The sequence below is a fragment of the Carcharodon carcharias genome, chromosome 18 (genome assembly GCF_017639515.1).
Source record: "Carcharodon carcharias isolate sCarCar2 chromosome 18, sCarCar2.pri, whole genome shotgun sequence".
Taxonomy (NCBI): domain Eukaryota; kingdom Metazoa; phylum Chordata; class Chondrichthyes; order Lamniformes; family Lamnidae; genus Carcharodon; species Carcharodon carcharias.
Window position 1 is genome coordinate 44,288,382 of NC_054484.1, and position 15,787 is coordinate 44,304,168.

The 15,787-nt window shown below is 42.6% G+C and overlaps 2 protein-coding genes across 2 annotated transcripts in view; one reads left to right on the forward strand and one right to left on the reverse strand.

The window, feature by feature from the left end:
* The window catches only part of LOC121290957 (fatty acid amide hydrolase-like), a 79,404-nt gene extending 64,060 nt beyond the window's left edge, over nt 1-15,344 (reverse strand). Inside the window, exons 1-4 of the mRNA XM_041212029.1 lie at nt 15,082-15,344; nt 13,424-13,480; nt 8,139-8,176; nt 2,196-2,336 (exon numbers count right to left, since the gene is read on the reverse strand). Coding sequence (XP_041067963.1) covers nt 2,196-2,336; nt 8,139-8,176; nt 13,424-13,480; nt 15,082-15,222 — 377 coding nt within the window. The 5' untranslated portion in view covers nt 15,223-15,344. The remainder of the gene's footprint in view (nt 1-2,195; nt 2,337-8,138; nt 8,177-13,423; nt 13,481-15,081) is intronic.
* On the forward strand, nt 694-1,000 carry LOC121290958 (40S ribosomal protein S27-like). The gene has a single exon (XM_041212030.1). It carries the CDS (start codon nt 714-716, stop codon nt 966-968), a length of 255 nt encoding a protein of 84 aa, XP_041067964.1. The 5' UTR covers nt 694-713; the 3' UTR covers nt 969-1,000.
* Nucleotides 15,345-15,787: the final 443 nt, after the last annotated feature.

Below are 15,787 nucleotides of genomic sequence, written 5' to 3' on the forward strand. Positions count from 1 at the left end.
CGCCAAACGAAACATCGCAGTTCAACGCGATGACTTCGGGATACACAACTGACGTCATCACGTCATTTTACACGTAGGCATGTTGGGCCCGCCCCCACACGCCGACTGAAAAATTCTGCTGCAAGTCTTTAATTTTTATCATGGCATTGAAGGCTCGGGATCACCCTTGTGGGTTTCCTCTGCAATGCCTCCAGTGCTTGAATATTGTCTTTGTGTGTTAGAGACCAGAAAGGATTCTAGTATCAAAGGCTTGTTTAATATTTCAAAAGAAAAGAAAACTAGCCCTAAAATATGGAGTCACTGGCAACACCAGTATTTATTTCCCATTCCTGAGAAGATAAATACGGGTCTCACCAGAGTACTGTACGGTGTAAACATAATTTCCTCTGATTTTTACTCAGTTCAGTTCAACAGTTTGTTGGGTCTGCTGGTTGCTGTGTTGCATTGGTTGAACATGTTTAGAGGCAACAGTGTTAGCCTCACTTACGTCTACAGAAACTCTGAATAACTTACTAAATTGATGGATGACAGTGATCAAATGGATATAGCTTGCTTGGAATTTCAGAAAGATGTGTTTTGAGTCTTTGGGAAAATTAATGTTCATGAAATTAAGGGAAAATTAGCTGCCTTGTTTGAGAGCTGTTTGTCAATGCAGGGCACAAAGAGAAATAAAAATGGTTGTACTTTTCCACGCTAGTGAGTCCACGCTAAAGATGCCTCTGGCAAAAGATTTGTTGCATCCATCTCCCGAGGAGGAGAAGAGGAAACACAAGAAGAAGCATCTGGTGCAAAGTCCCAACTCCTACTTCATGGATGTCAAGTGCCCTGGTTGCTACAAAATCACTACTGTGTTGAGCCATGCACAGACTGTAGTGCTGTGTGTCGGATGCTCCACCGTACTCTGCCAGCCCACCGGAGGAAAGGCCAGGTTAACAGAAGGCTGTTCCTTCAGAAGAAAGCAGCACTAAAAATGAAAGTTGGTATTTGAGGATGGGTGAGACTGCACACAGCCGGGCTTCTGGAGTCTGGCTGAGAGACACTGATTCGCTTTCTTGGGATCTGGATGGCAGTATGGGAGAGATGGAACTGGGGGAAGGAGGGAGGGTGTCAGTGACCTGAAACCTTGCTCATCTGCTGGATGAGCTTTTGTTTTTTGTTTATTGTTTTTGGACCCTCTTGCTGGTATTGAGTTATTTGTTAGAACCGTCAAATAAAATGACATAATGTATTAAAAAAAATGGTTGTATCTGGGAGAGGAAAGAATCTTCTGTGCTCCCTGCTGTTTACACTAGATATGTTACAGATGTTAAAAGTTGCAATTACTTGATTTGCATAAAATAAATCTACAGCATTCAAAGGAAGCTAGACAAATAAGCTAATGGATGTAGAAAATGAGTAAATGTTAAGGCGACATACATGGAAACATCAAAGAATAAATGAGTCCTATTTTGACAAAAGGACAAGGAACAGGGATGTCACCTTAGAGACATATTCAAATCTGTTTTGGATATACCTGTAATCAGTGTTGAACAGCAAAAGCTAGTCCCAAGATGGATTCTGCAACCATATGGCAAGCTGTCTCCTGCTGTCTTCTCATATCCTAAGGTGCTGAATGCACCCAAGCAGAATTTGAATCAAGAACCTTTGACCAAACAGCTGTGCTACCCAACATTAGTTCTTGCAATAAGATAGCTTTTCAATTTTTGATATGGAGTGGATTATCTGAGTAACAGCTTTTAGCTTTATACACTGAGGTGTCTTAAGCAAAGCAATTAGCAAAAGAATTAAACAGAAGGACTTGGATGTTTTTAAAATGCAATTTTCACAGTCCTAATTTTGCCAGGTTTTATGAACATGGCATTAAAACCTTCTTTGCAATTTATTGTAATTATATAATGTCTATAATCTATCAAATTAATTTACTATTAAATAATTCCAATTTAAACCAGGTTATAGATTGTACAATGCACATTTTTGCGCAATCCTGATTAGTAAATAATGCTGGTAGGAAACTTAATTGGCAATTCATTCATTAGAATTGACTGGTTTGGCAGCTGCTGCAGAATCAAAGCAAGAGATCAACATGAATGATTCCCCCAATGTCTTTAGGTTTGCATATATATTCAAACTTCTGGAAACAAAAGCATCTATTGTAAACATCTCTGATAAAATCTTACCCAACCCTTAATACCCACCTCAGCTGCAGGACTTCCCTCAGAATGCTGTCACTTGTCTCATCTCTTGGTGGTTCAGTGTTGCCCTCAGGGATAACAACAGGAATAAATACTGGGTCTTCTGTAATAACTAGGTGCCGCAGCAAGGTAAGGTTGGTTATCCTAGAAAAAGGAGCACATTTCTTTTTAAAGTGAGGATAACACTATTAAATTACTGTTTTTCCCTCTTCTCTCTTCCTCTCGCTTTGCTCCTATCCAAAAAAGGCCATTCTCAACCAAGATATTGAGTAGGGCATTGCATTCAAAGCATTATCAGTCATTTTGTCTGACACATCATCATTCTCCAATTTCTTACTCAGATTCAGTTGCTCCTCCCAGTTTGGTATTATCTAAAAATATAGCCAATTTACATTTGGGGCAGAATTTTCCCGTGGTGACATCGGGCGAGTGTCCTGACGTCATCGTGCGCAATTGCGATATTTCGTTGGGCGGGCGTGCGTTGATCACCGATGCGCGCCCGCCATTAATTAACCGGCCACTTAATACCCTTGAGGTGCTAATAGACGGCGATTTTTCGGCACCCGTGCAATCTTCGGGTCGGCGCATGGGCACAATGGGCAGGCGGGTAGGACACATGCTCATCCAAGGGCGGGATAAGAGGGCTCAGTGGGGTCACGAGTGTGCTCCGTCAAATATTGATGCTTCAAAGTTAATGATACTTGCCTGTAAGATCTGCAATGCTTCAAAACCAGCATGCCAGCTGCTTGGTCTGAACTCACAACCTTCAGCTCAGCACTCTGCAATGAGGAACCTTTTTTGGGCCTGCAGGTTTCAGGAAGCCTTCCCTTAGCCCGGGAATGGGAGCTGAACTGTCCACTAGAGGCATCTCTTCTGAGGAGGAAGGGTGGGCTAAAAGGGGGAGGAGGCCAGGAGTACACATTCAGCTTCCAGGGGAGCCACCTTTGGGAGGTCAGGTGCAGGCACATTGGGTACAGGGCCATGAGGTAGTCCAAGGTGGGAGGGGCCGCAGAAGACGCCATTATCCTGCTGTCAGGGTATACAGGTGGTGAAGCAGCTACCTCAATATGTCTGAGGTGCAGTGCCGAAGGAGGCTCCGTCTCTCAAGGGACACAGTCAACTCTGTCAGATGATTGGCCCTAAGATTTCTGCGAACTGTGCATGGACACCCCATTCCAGTGGTTCTGTAGGTCACAGCTGCCCTCAACTTCTATGCCTCTGGCTCCTTCTGGCTCAGTGGGTGATTTTTGCCGTTTCTCCCAATCAGCTGTCCACACTTGTGTCAAGCAGGTTACAGATGCTCTGTTCAGGGTGCATTGACCTTCATCCAATAACATTGGGACCAGGCAACTCAGACACAGTGAGCCAGAGGCTTCGCGGCCATTGCTGGCTTCCCCCGCGTCCAGGGTGCTATAGACTGTACACGTGACCATCAAGGCGTCAGCAGGTGAGCCCAGAGCCTTCGTCGACAGGAAGGGCTTCCACTCCATGAACATGCAGATAACCTGTGATCACAGGATGCTGATTCTGCAAGTCTGTGCAAGGTACCCAGGCAGCTCCCACGACGCCTACATCCTCAGACACTCCCAGGTGCCAGGGCTCTTCAATGCTCCGGCCCGGCTGGATAGATGGCTGCTGAGTGACAGGGGCTATCCCCTCAGTAGGTGGCGCATGACGCCTCTCCACCATCCAAGAACAGAAGCTGAACAGCGGTACAATAGGAGCCATGGCACCACAAGGGCTGTGGTGGAGACAGCCACTGGTCTTCTCAAGATGCGCTACCGATGCCTGGACCACTCAGGGGGCGCACTCCAGCACCCCCCAGATTGCATGTTGCTGATAGTGGTTGCATGCTGCGCTCTCCACAATCTTGCGCTGGAAAGGGGGGAACGCAATGGACGATGAGGACGTCGACGCAGTGGCTGCGGCTGCACACGATGAGTCCAGCAGTGAGTCCAAGGATGAGCACACACAGGGAAATGCTGAGAGGGTAGACGCTGACCTGGGCATACTCCAGGGAGGCAGGGACACCCGGGAGGCTTTAATCCAATGAACCTTCAGCTAGCACACCACATATGGACCTCCAGGACAAGCCTGGGCTATGGGTTCCATACTCAAAACCTAAGTGCAAAATCTGCCTGGTTCAGAACATTAACTAAGGTCCTTGTTAATAAAGCTGGATGTCCCACAAAACACTCATAACATTTTTGGAAACCATCCACCTGCAGAAGAAAAGAGGCACCCTCAGCCATGGTGACATGTCTGAATTTAATATTACAGCCAAAGAAACTTAACGAAACAAAATGACAAAGATGTTAAAAATCACATCAACTTATAAAGACCTCATTGTGGGCTAACACAAAAGCACCAGTGATAGACCCGTGGTGTGCCTAAGGTGCCTTGTGTTTATGTTTTCAGGTGCTACATATTGGTGCTGACCCCTCGCTGGGACTGGCATCTGAAAACCTGCTGACTCTGCTGTCCTGTTGGCCTCGATGACCTTGGTGTCCATCCTCTGGTCCTTGGAGCCTGTGCTGGCCCCGCCTGGGAGGGAGCTGCCAGTTCCACAGCTGGCATCTCCCCAGTCATCGCAGTCTCACTGGATGCAACGGTCACTGGGAAAGGGGGGGAGGAACTGCCGCCCTCATCTGGAGTGCCCCAAGAGGAGCCTGCAGAGACGACAGGCAACTGATGTGCTGACATGAGGTCACTTCGGAACTCCCTGCTCACCATGGATGGATGGGCACCGAGCTGGGAAACTTGGTGCCCAGACCATCTCCCACATTGGCAATGACCAGCTGAGGTTAATGCCGATGTGAGGGCTTGCTGCTCTAAGCGCATCCCCAAGAAGCCCTGATGGGCCTCCTGGAGGAGCCTCTCCACGAGAGTCACCACTCTCTCCATGGAGGACGCATGGCACTCAGACACGTGGCTCATTGCTTCGGTGATTGTCCGTGTAGACTCCTCCACCACGGAGACTAAGCCAAGCATAGCCTCATGTATCTCTCCCAGATGCTCCCACATTTCCTCTGCTTGCTGCGTTGCGGACAGGTCCAGAGGCACATCATCAGGCACCAACTGAGCATGTGCCTGGTCTCCTGCATTCCTCCGACCGCTGGCACCATGGGCACTCTGTCTCTGCCAGCTCCTCCAGCGACTGTGAAGTGTCCTCACCGCTGTGCCCCGGGACATTAGCTGATGTTCTAATTCCCACCAAGGTGCTAGTATCTGCGCTGGTGCCTGCCTGGCAGAGATGGTGTGACACTAGTGAGAGTTCAGGCCCTCAGGTGTGAGAGGGGGCCTCTGCTGCTGCTCCTCCCGGCCCTGCTCCGATGATGCTGAAAGGATGAACAAGTAGAGTGGATCACTTAGCATTGGAGACAATGTCAATGTGCATCCCTGTCTCCCGAATCATTGTGCGCTCATCCTTCCATAACCATTTGTCAAGCCATGTTGCAAACTTCAATCACTAAACATTCAGCACTGCCATGGCTGTTGGGAGAACAATGGTGACTTCACTGCAGGGCATTCATACCTGCCCATGGCACCCCAGCCTCACTAACACCGGTGGACTTGGGTGCATGGCGCCTCTCCAAATCTAGGGCCTCCTGCTTGAAGTGACCAATGCCAACATGGTACTCACTCTTCCTGAGCACAACACTTGCGACACTGGATCCAGTTGCGCCGAACCACATTGTGGGAGCTCACCACCTCCGCCACCTCCTCTCAGGCATGTTTCGTCATATGGCAGGGCCTCCTCCTCCTGTCCTGGGGAACGAAGACCTCCCGCCGTGCTGCCACCTCCCCAAGGAGGTCAGCAAGGCAATCATCCGAAAAACAATGGGCACTGTGTCCTGCTGCCCTACCCTCTTGCCTGGCCTGCTCACCAGCAGCACTGTGGGGAGACCTTCCACTGGCCGTGAATCACAGCCTTTGAAAGGTTGCAGCAGCTTTTTAAAACAGGCCGCTGGGTCGCAATTGGACCCAGGGTCATTGCAGTCCTGCCGCCACCCGTCCATTCCTGCTGTCCTCGGGAGCCGCGATTCACGCTGGGTGAATTAAGGCTGGCCTTAATTCGCCCACCCACGTAAAATGGCAGCATGGATCCGCCCACTCTCGCTCCACCCACCCATCCCCCGCCGCCAGCCAGAAAATTCTGCCCTTGGTTTCTGAATCTAGGTTGTAAATGTAAATTAAGATTTACAAGTTTAATGTTTGTACATATGAACATATGAATAGGAGCAGAAGAAGGCCATTCGATCCCTTGAGCCTGCTCCGTTAGTTATCAAGATCATGGCTGATCTGTTTGTGTTTCAAATTCCACATTCCTTCCTACCCCTGATGACCTTTGATTCTCTTGCCTAACAAGAATCTATCGACCTCTAACTTAAAAAATATTCAATGACTCCGCCTCCACCACCTTCTAAGGCAGACAGTTCCAAAGTCACACAAACTTTAGAGAAAAAATTTCTTTTCATCTCTGTCCTAAAAGGATAGCTTCTAATTTTAAAACAGCGTTCCCTAATTCTGCACTCACCCACAAGAGGAAACACCCTTTCCATGTCCACCTTGTCACTACCATTCAGGATCTTATATACTTCAACCAAGTCACCCTCACTCTTCTAAACTCCAATGGAAACAAGCCTAGTCTGTCTGACCTTTCTTAAAAAGACAACCCGCTCATTCCAGAATCAATCTAGTAAATCTTCTTTGAACCGCCTCCAATACGATTACACCCTTTCTTAAATTAGGAGACCAAAACTGCACACAATATTTGAGATGTAGTTTCACCAATGCCCTGTACAACTGAAGCATAACATCCTTACTTTGATGTTCAATTTGTCTCGTAATAACGGATAGCATTCCATCAGCCTTCTTAATTAATTGCTGAACCTGCATGCTAATGTTTATGTTTCATGCACTAGAACACCTAGATCCCTCTGCAGCTCAGAATTCTGCAGCCGTTCTATCTTTAAGTAATACTCTGCTTTTTTTATTCTTCCTACCAATGTGAACAACTTCACATTTTCCCACATTATACTCCATCTGCCATATTTTTGCCCACTCACTCAACCTAGCAATATCCGTTTGCAATCTCCTTGTCCTCTTCACAAATACTTTCCTACGTAGCTTTGTGTCATCTGCAAAGTTAGCTACCATGCCTTCACTCCCCTCATCTAAGTCACTGATAAAAATTGTAAAAAAGTTGAGGCCCTAGCACAGATCCCTGCAGGACTCCACTCATCACATCCTGCCAATCAGAAAAAGTATAAAATACAAAGTATAAATTGAATGCCAAGGCCCGAATAGATTCCAAACTTGAGGGAGTTTCACAATTTCTTTTTATATATCTGGTCAAGTCAAGGTGCTGGAGTCAGGCCATTTCTGCATTATGACTACAGCATCAATGTGAATCCAAAATTGCTTCACACCAAAGTTGGAAGTGTGAATGCACTACTAAAACGTGGGGAGGGGATCCGATACTGATCCTTAAGGCACCCCACTCAAAGCAACTGAATAGACAATCTCCATCTTAATGCCAAAATATACCATAAGGTCCTTGCACTTCTTGTTCAGCAGGTTGGAGATGACAGGGACGGAAGTGGGTGCAATGCTTACTAGGCTAACAAGAATGAGATTACTTAATGGTCTAGATTTTGTGATTAGCTGTAAAGCAATGGCACTCATCGCTGATCTCAAGTAAACCTGCCCAAAAAGATCTCTCAATCTCTGTGCCATGGATTTCACCTTTCTCAATCTTAATTTCACTTTGGTCCCAGCTGCAAAGATCTCCAAGAGTAAGTCTAATGATTGGTAGGTGCCATTTGTTTGCTGGCTACAGTTTATTCTGGCCCATTGTCACTGTGATCTCAATGGTCACACAGTCCAAATAATTGACGTGATGTCATCCACACTGAAGATTTACAACATGTGCAAATACTATACCTCATGAGCAGTGGAACTAAAATCAGTTGTCCAAAGATCTGAAAAATAACCAGAATAATATATAAAATTATAGAATAGATAAAGAGAATCATTAGCACAAGACTGAAGGTTTTATTTAAAAAAAACATAAAACAAGCACTCTTAGGTGAGGCACCCGATGGACTAAGTGCAATGCAGACATTTGCTCTGTAATCCACCATGACAACCAAAACATACAGTTTGTGGACCAACTATTGCATTAATTGTACTGCTTAAATTAAGCTACTTTTTTTTTAAAGAAATAGTGGCAAATTGAATCCTAAAGATGCTACTCATTAATATTCCAAAAAATCCTCACCTGAAAGTCATTTAATATTTGGCAAATCTGGAAAAACAAATTTATTACTTTGTACTGCTCCCAAGGCTATGAAAATACCTTGCAAATAGATGCCTGATGCAAAACAGGGCATGGTTGCAGGAAAAACTATTACCAGACATCTGCTAACGATAGCAACAAGTTTTTTTTAAAACTTTGTTTTCAATGTCTTAAAGTACTCAAGTAGAAAATAAGAAAATCACACTGCAGATTTTCAAGATTTTAACCACATCTACTGTTGGTAGTGAGAAAAAAAATATGTAACTGGTATGTTTATATCAATTACAGTCCTCAACAGATTTGCCCTAAAAATCAATGGGAAAGAACAAGAATAGATTTAGATCAGCCAGGTGATCTCAGTAGTTATAACAAGTTAATACAAACCTATTTATTGATCTATCTTTCTCAAATAGGTTAGATAAACAGAAGAGCTTAAAATATATTGCAGAAAACACAGTCAAAACCAAACTAGTCATTTGAAAAAGCAGATAATCCACCGAGATATTTGTGTCTCTCAAATCATTTTTGATGGGAGAATTCAATTTAATAGTTTTCTTGCTGTCAGAGCAGGAACAAATAACAAGGATTGAGGACCTACTTCTTTACCCTTGACCTCGAGTTGGAGTGACAAATACAAAAAAAAAATTACATTAATTTGAAGCAACAGTTGCATTTGGGTTTGGAACAAGTGCTCAATCCAGTTGCTGGTCCTATTTAATTTAGTCTGGTATTTTTTTTTATTCATTCAAGGGACATGGGTGTCGCTGGCTAAGTCAGCATTTATTGTCCATCCCTAATTGCCCTGGAGAAGGAGGTGGTAAGCTGCCTTCTTGAACAGCTGCAGTCCATGTTGTGTAGGTACACCACATGCTGTTAGGAAGGGAGTTCCAGGATTTTGACCCAATGACAGTGAAGGAACAGCAATATGTTTCCAAGTCAGGTTGGTGAGTGACTTGGAGGAGAACTTCTAGGTGTTGGTGAATCCTATGCGTCTGCTGCCCTTGTCCTTCCAGATGGAAGGTCACTGATGAAGCAGCTGAAGATGGTTGGTCCCAGGACACTACCCTGAGGTAGTTTTGGAATTGAGGCTAAAATGTAGGGGGCATGTGATTAAGGGAAGAAATCAATTGACTGGTCAGGTGGGCAAAAAAGTGGCAAATGGAATTCAATCTGGAGAATTTCAAGGTGTTGCATTTGGGGAAGACAAAAAAGACAAGGGAATACACAATAAATGATAGGATACTGAGAAGTGTGGAGCAACAGAGGCTCTTTGGAGTTCACAGATCCCAAAGGTGCCAGGATAGGTAAATAAGGTGATTAAGACGACATAAATAAGGTGATTAAGACGACATACAGAATACGTTTCTTTATTAGCTGAGGCATAGAATATAAGAGCAGAGAGATTATGTTAGAACTGTAAAAAACACTAATTGGCTCACAGCTATAGGACTATGTACAGTTCTGTTGTCACATTACAGGAAGGATGTTATCAAACTAGACAGTGCTTAAAAGAGATTTATAAGGATGTTGCCAGAAATTGAGAATTTTAGCTATGAGGAAAGATTGAGAAAGTTGGGTTGTTATCTTTGGAACAAAGGAGGCTGAGGGTCATTTAATTGAGGTGCATAAAATTATGAGGGGCCTAGGTAGACCAGATAGGAAGGACTTCCATTTCCCTTAGCAAAGAGGTCAATAACCAGGGACGTAGATTTAAAGTAATCAGTAGAGTCATTAGAGAGGAGTTGAGTTTTTTCACTCAGAGGGTGGTGGGGATTTGGAACTCACTAGCTGAAAGGGTAATAGAAGCATCACCTGAAGAAAGCCACATGTGATTAAAGTTTCCACTATTATTTTGAGTATTATTAATTTCAATCACATTTAAAAATGCTTGGATAGGAATTTGAAGTGCTATAACCTACAGGGTTGCAGACCAACAGCCAGAAAGTGTGATGAGGCCAGATAGATCCTTTTCAACTGATAAAGACACAATGGGCCAAATGGCCTCCTTCTGTAAATTTCTTTAATTCAAAGTGCTCACAGCCAATGAAGTACTTGCTGAAGTATTGGCAATGTTAATGTAGGAAATGTAGATTATAACTGTGAAATGCTAATGAAAAATATCATGGTGATCAGGAATGTCTTAAATTTATATCAGATCTCTTACATAACATAAATGTTCCAAAGTGCTTTACGACATAGAGTTTAGGTGAGAACCTTGAAAGATTATAGTTAGAGCATCTGTAAAGTTCTCTTAAATCCCAAAAATCATCACTTTAGATAAGAAAATTGTGTATGATACCCCACTGTTTAAGAATGGCGAGAAGAAACAATAAACCAATTAGCCTAACATCTGTTTTCAGTAAATTGTTAAGAGTCTACAAATAAGGATAGAATAACTGAACACCTAAAAAAATTTCAGCTGATCACAGACAGCCAACTTGAATTTGTAAAGCTGACTCTATTTATAACATAACAATGTGCCTTATACAACCTCAAATACACCTCCTATTAATGATTTCCTTTTGTAACAGAAGCTTCCTGTGACCTCATGAATTGAGATTATCATTTTGTTAGCAGTTTTGTGCTGTGAACATATCCCTTTAAGAAATGCAAATACAATGCAAAACATAAAAAACAAAGATTCTGGAGAGTGGGAATAAAGAACAGCAAAGTGTGACAAAACAGGTTATATTTGCAAAAAAGGAGTATAAAACCTGATTGAATTTTTCGAAGAGATAACCAAAGTAACCAAAGCACAGCGGATTGTCTGTGGATGATATTTATATGGACTTCCAGACTGCATTTGATAAAGTCCCTCATAAGAGACCTTTAGCTAAGTTGAAGTTCATTTGAAGGTAAATTATTGACCTAGTTTAGAAACTGGCTGAGCAGTGGTAGACTGGAAGCAGGAACAACAGGTAGGTGCTCTAACTAGCAGGACATACTAGTGGTTTCCTGTAAGGATCTGCGTTGGGGGCTCAACTAATGACTTATGTGATGGGATGAAAAAGCCACATATTCAAATTTGCCAATGACATGAAGATAAGTATTGTTTTATCTCTACCTTTTAGCCTATTTCGATCCCTTCCCCCCCACCCTATCCCCACTCGGGCTATCTTTACCTTGCTCGTCCTGCTTTCTACCTTTAATGTCACCTATTATCATTCCTTAGATAATATCACCAACTTCAACACCTCTTTGTCCTTTTGTCTATGACATCTTTTGGTTATCTCCACCTATCACTGGCCCTCTATCTAGCTCTACCTGTCCCACCACCGCCTCCCCCTTTAAACCAGCTTATATTTTACCTCTTTTCTATTTTTCCTTAGTTCTGTTGAAGAGTCATACGGACTCAAAACGTTAACTGTGTTCCTCTCTGCAGATGCTGTCAGACCTGCTGAGTTTTTCCAGGTATTTTTGTTTTTGTTTTGGATTTCCAGCATCCGCAGTTTTTTTATCTTATTGAAGATAAGTATATAGTGTTACAAGAAGTGTAGATGGAATCATAAAATTTAAAAAAGAGATAATCAATAGATTAGGTGAATGGGTACAACTGTAAATGGGTTTCAATGTAGCCAAATGTGAAGTCATCTAATTTGAATCTAAAAAAAGGTAATGTCTAAACAATGAAAAGTTAGAAAGAGTAGAGATCCAAAGAGACTTGGGGGTCCAGGTTACATGATTTAAGTATTGCTGAGAAAAAGAGACTTCTTTAGTCAAAGCTTTTTGTCTTGCACTCATCAGGACAATTCACTAGAAAATATCAATAAGATCATGGCTAATCTGTTTGTGTTTCAAATTCCACATTCCCATCCACCCCATAACCTTTGATTCCCTTGCCTAACAAGAATCTATCTAACTCTGCCTTAAAAATGTTCAATGACCCATCTCTACTGCCTTCTGAGGCAGTTCCAAAGTCACACAACCTTCAGAGAAAAGTTTCTCCTCATCTGTCCTAAAAGGGCGATCCCTAATTTTAAAACTGCCCCCTAGTTCTGCACTCACCCACAAGAGGAAACAATCTTTCCACGTCCATCTTGTCAAGACTGTTCAGGATCTTATATACTTCAAGTTGCCCCTCAATCTTCTAAACTCCGGTGGAAACAAGCCCAGCCCGTCTAACCTTTCCTCAGAAGACAGCCCGCTCATTCCAAGTATCAACCTAGTAAACCTCCTCTGAACCGCCTCCCATTCTTCCTTAAATAAGGAGACTAAAACTGCACACAGTACTTGAGATGTGTTCTCACCAATGCCCTGTATAGCTGAAGCATAACATCCTTATTTTTATGTTCAATTTCTCTCGTAATTAAAGATAGCATTCCATTAGCCTTCTTAATTACTTGCTGTCCCTGCATACTAACTTATTGTGACTCGTACTAGAACACCTAGATTCCTCTGCAACTCAGAATTCTGCAGTCATTCTCCATTTAAGTAATACTCTGCTTTTTTATCCTTCCTGCCAAGGTGAACAACTTTACATTTCCCACATTATACTCCATTGGCCAGATTTTTGCCCTGTCACTCAACCTATCTAGATCCATCTGCACTTCCCTATTTTCTCTCCACAATATCTACTGTGGTTGTTATCAAGCACTCTTTGGGTAGCAGTGGAAGACTGCTCCGTGACAAAGCGGATCAGTGAAATATGCAACTGGAACTCTTACAGCCTCATCCACGAGCCCCTTGATTAAAGTTACCCACAGCTGGACAATGCAAGTTTGTCTGTTGCTGTATTAAAGACATTATTCTCATTATTGCACTATAAATTCAAGGAAACAAAAATATTTATTACAAATGAAAGAATAAATATGAATTATTTCAGCAACAAATACTGCTTGTTCTGTAATGACCACATTGCCAGAAAAATAAAGCTACAAGATCCATCTTGAATAATCACTTCCTTCAAGTCAATTGCAATATATTTACTCACCGTGTTTGATAGATGTGTGGATATTTTCAATGCAATGCCAGACAGACGCATTGCTGGCTGAAAAAAAGTACACAAAAATTACCAGTGAACAGTTTTGCAAGTTTGTTTTTTTCCTTTCATTCTCAAGATATGATCAAGCAGCCCAGATAATAATCAATGAGTGACAGTTGGATCATAACCAGTGTTATTTAGTAACAATCAAATTCTAATTAATTCTATCCATGAGGAAACAGGTTTCCTGGCTCTCTTTGCTTCTGGGTTTTGAGTTAGTCTGTTTATTCTGTTGGATTTGTATTAGAGTGAATATAATAACTAAGTGAACTGTTTGATCACTCATTTTTGTTCTGTTTTCTTCTTTTTAGCACACATCCATTTGATAATCAGTTTGAGCAAATATGTTTCCCTCATTGTAGCACCACATAGCTCGTCATTTGGCAAGCAACTTGTTTTGCGCTTTATGCCTTTCCTGTTGCGTATGATTCTATGTACACCCTATAATAATTACAAATTAAATATACTTTAAATGGTAAGATCTTAAATAAAGTTTTAAAAAGTAGGAAGCCCTTGATGTACAGAGGTCATTGAAAGTTGGCAAAAAAAAGACACAAGGCCATGGAAAGGTAAATAAAATTCTTGGTTTAAACTTAAACACGACCTTAGTTTGCAGTTGTAGCAGTTTAGGGCAACCCAGCATAGGAAAGATATAAAAGCAATGGAAAAGTTGCAGCATAAATTCACTAGGGTGTAACTAGCAATGGAGGGTTAGTTATAAAGAAAGATGTGACAAGTTAGGACTTTTCCACTGGAACAGAGAAGGTTAATGGGCATTCAGAAAGGTCTTCAAGACACATGAAAGGTTGTCATCCACGCAGGCCATTTTTTGATATTCCAATGATACATTTCTGGATTATTCTGGGTTGGTAAAATTTGATTGGTGTCAGATCCTAGCCTATGATAGGAAGATTTTTTTTTCTTTTAGTGAATTCAACAAAGTAGCCAGGTTTCAGTAGGACTTCACACATGTTGTGCTATGATGTTTCATTTAATACATGTGAATATGTCACTGGTGTGATGTGTAAAGTATTCCAAGGCTCGACTTTCAGAACCACATTTAATAAGAGAAACAACTTGAGCCATATTCAAGAATAGGAATGGGTATGGAACCTTAATTGCCAATTCAAAATGTGGGTCACATTGAGCCAAATACTGTATCTTACTATGTGGCTTAATTTGACCCACATTTTGGGTTAGCAATTAAGATTTCACACCAATTTCTACAGCATTAGGGAACTTGGCTCAAATTGCTTCCCTTATCAAATTTGATTTCAAAACCTCGCCGGGTCTCATAATTTCTGGGCTAGTACCAGGAAATATAAATCTAACCGTCTGCTTTTGTACTCATCCCTTTTTATGGCTTCGTCTACATGCTCTGCGGGCGGGCAGATATTGATACTGAAAAAGTCCTAGCAAAACTGAACGTATCAAAGAAAAGACATTTGGAGGCGGGACTATATAATTTTAAAAAATCAGATTAAAGAAATGCAAGTAGAAAAATCAAAAAGGAGAGAATGCAAACATACAAAAAGTTAAAGGTGCTGAATGGAGAGACTGTCCAGCTTCTCTTGGTTGGGGCTCTTTTCCCGGCCCGGCTCACTTACCATGTCCTTCACACCATACCGGAGCGAGCCATCCGCTTTCCCCTTCTCTCGGATCACTGGCTTTGTCCAAGCCCCAGTGCAGCGGTAAAATAGGACAAAATAAAGGACGATCACCAGGAGCACCAACCAGATCAACTCCATGACTGCACAGGAGACACAAAAGAAAACAGACCTCCAAGGCTGTCCGTGCCCAGCTGATGGGTCTGCAGCCCTTAACTGACCGAACGTACCCGACTGATCAGTCCTGGGTTTTCCGCCTCTGCAGATTTCTAGCACTTGCACCGACTAGTGTCATTAAAAGGGCAGGTCACTAATCCTCATTTAGCCGACTAAAAATCAGTACACAAAAATCAGGCGAGAGAATGAGGAACGGATACATAGCAGTTTTAACATAAGCTTCCTTTTTTTAATGTTTTGGGCTTAATTAGTTGTTACCCTGTAAAAGGGGTTACTTTTGTTAGGTTATTTGGCTGATGATACTCGGAAAACCCAGTGTCTCCTTAAGGGTTTCAATGAAAAGAGTAGAAGGCACAAGGAAACAGGTCGTTTGGCCCAATCTTGGCATTTACCTTCCGAAACAGCAAATAGTCCTAATCACATTTATTCACCATTGTTGCCCCCCTCCCCCCATCCCCGCCTGATCTCAAATCACTTCATTTCCCTTTGCTTCATCGACCTACCTAAATCTAATCTTGATATGATTTCA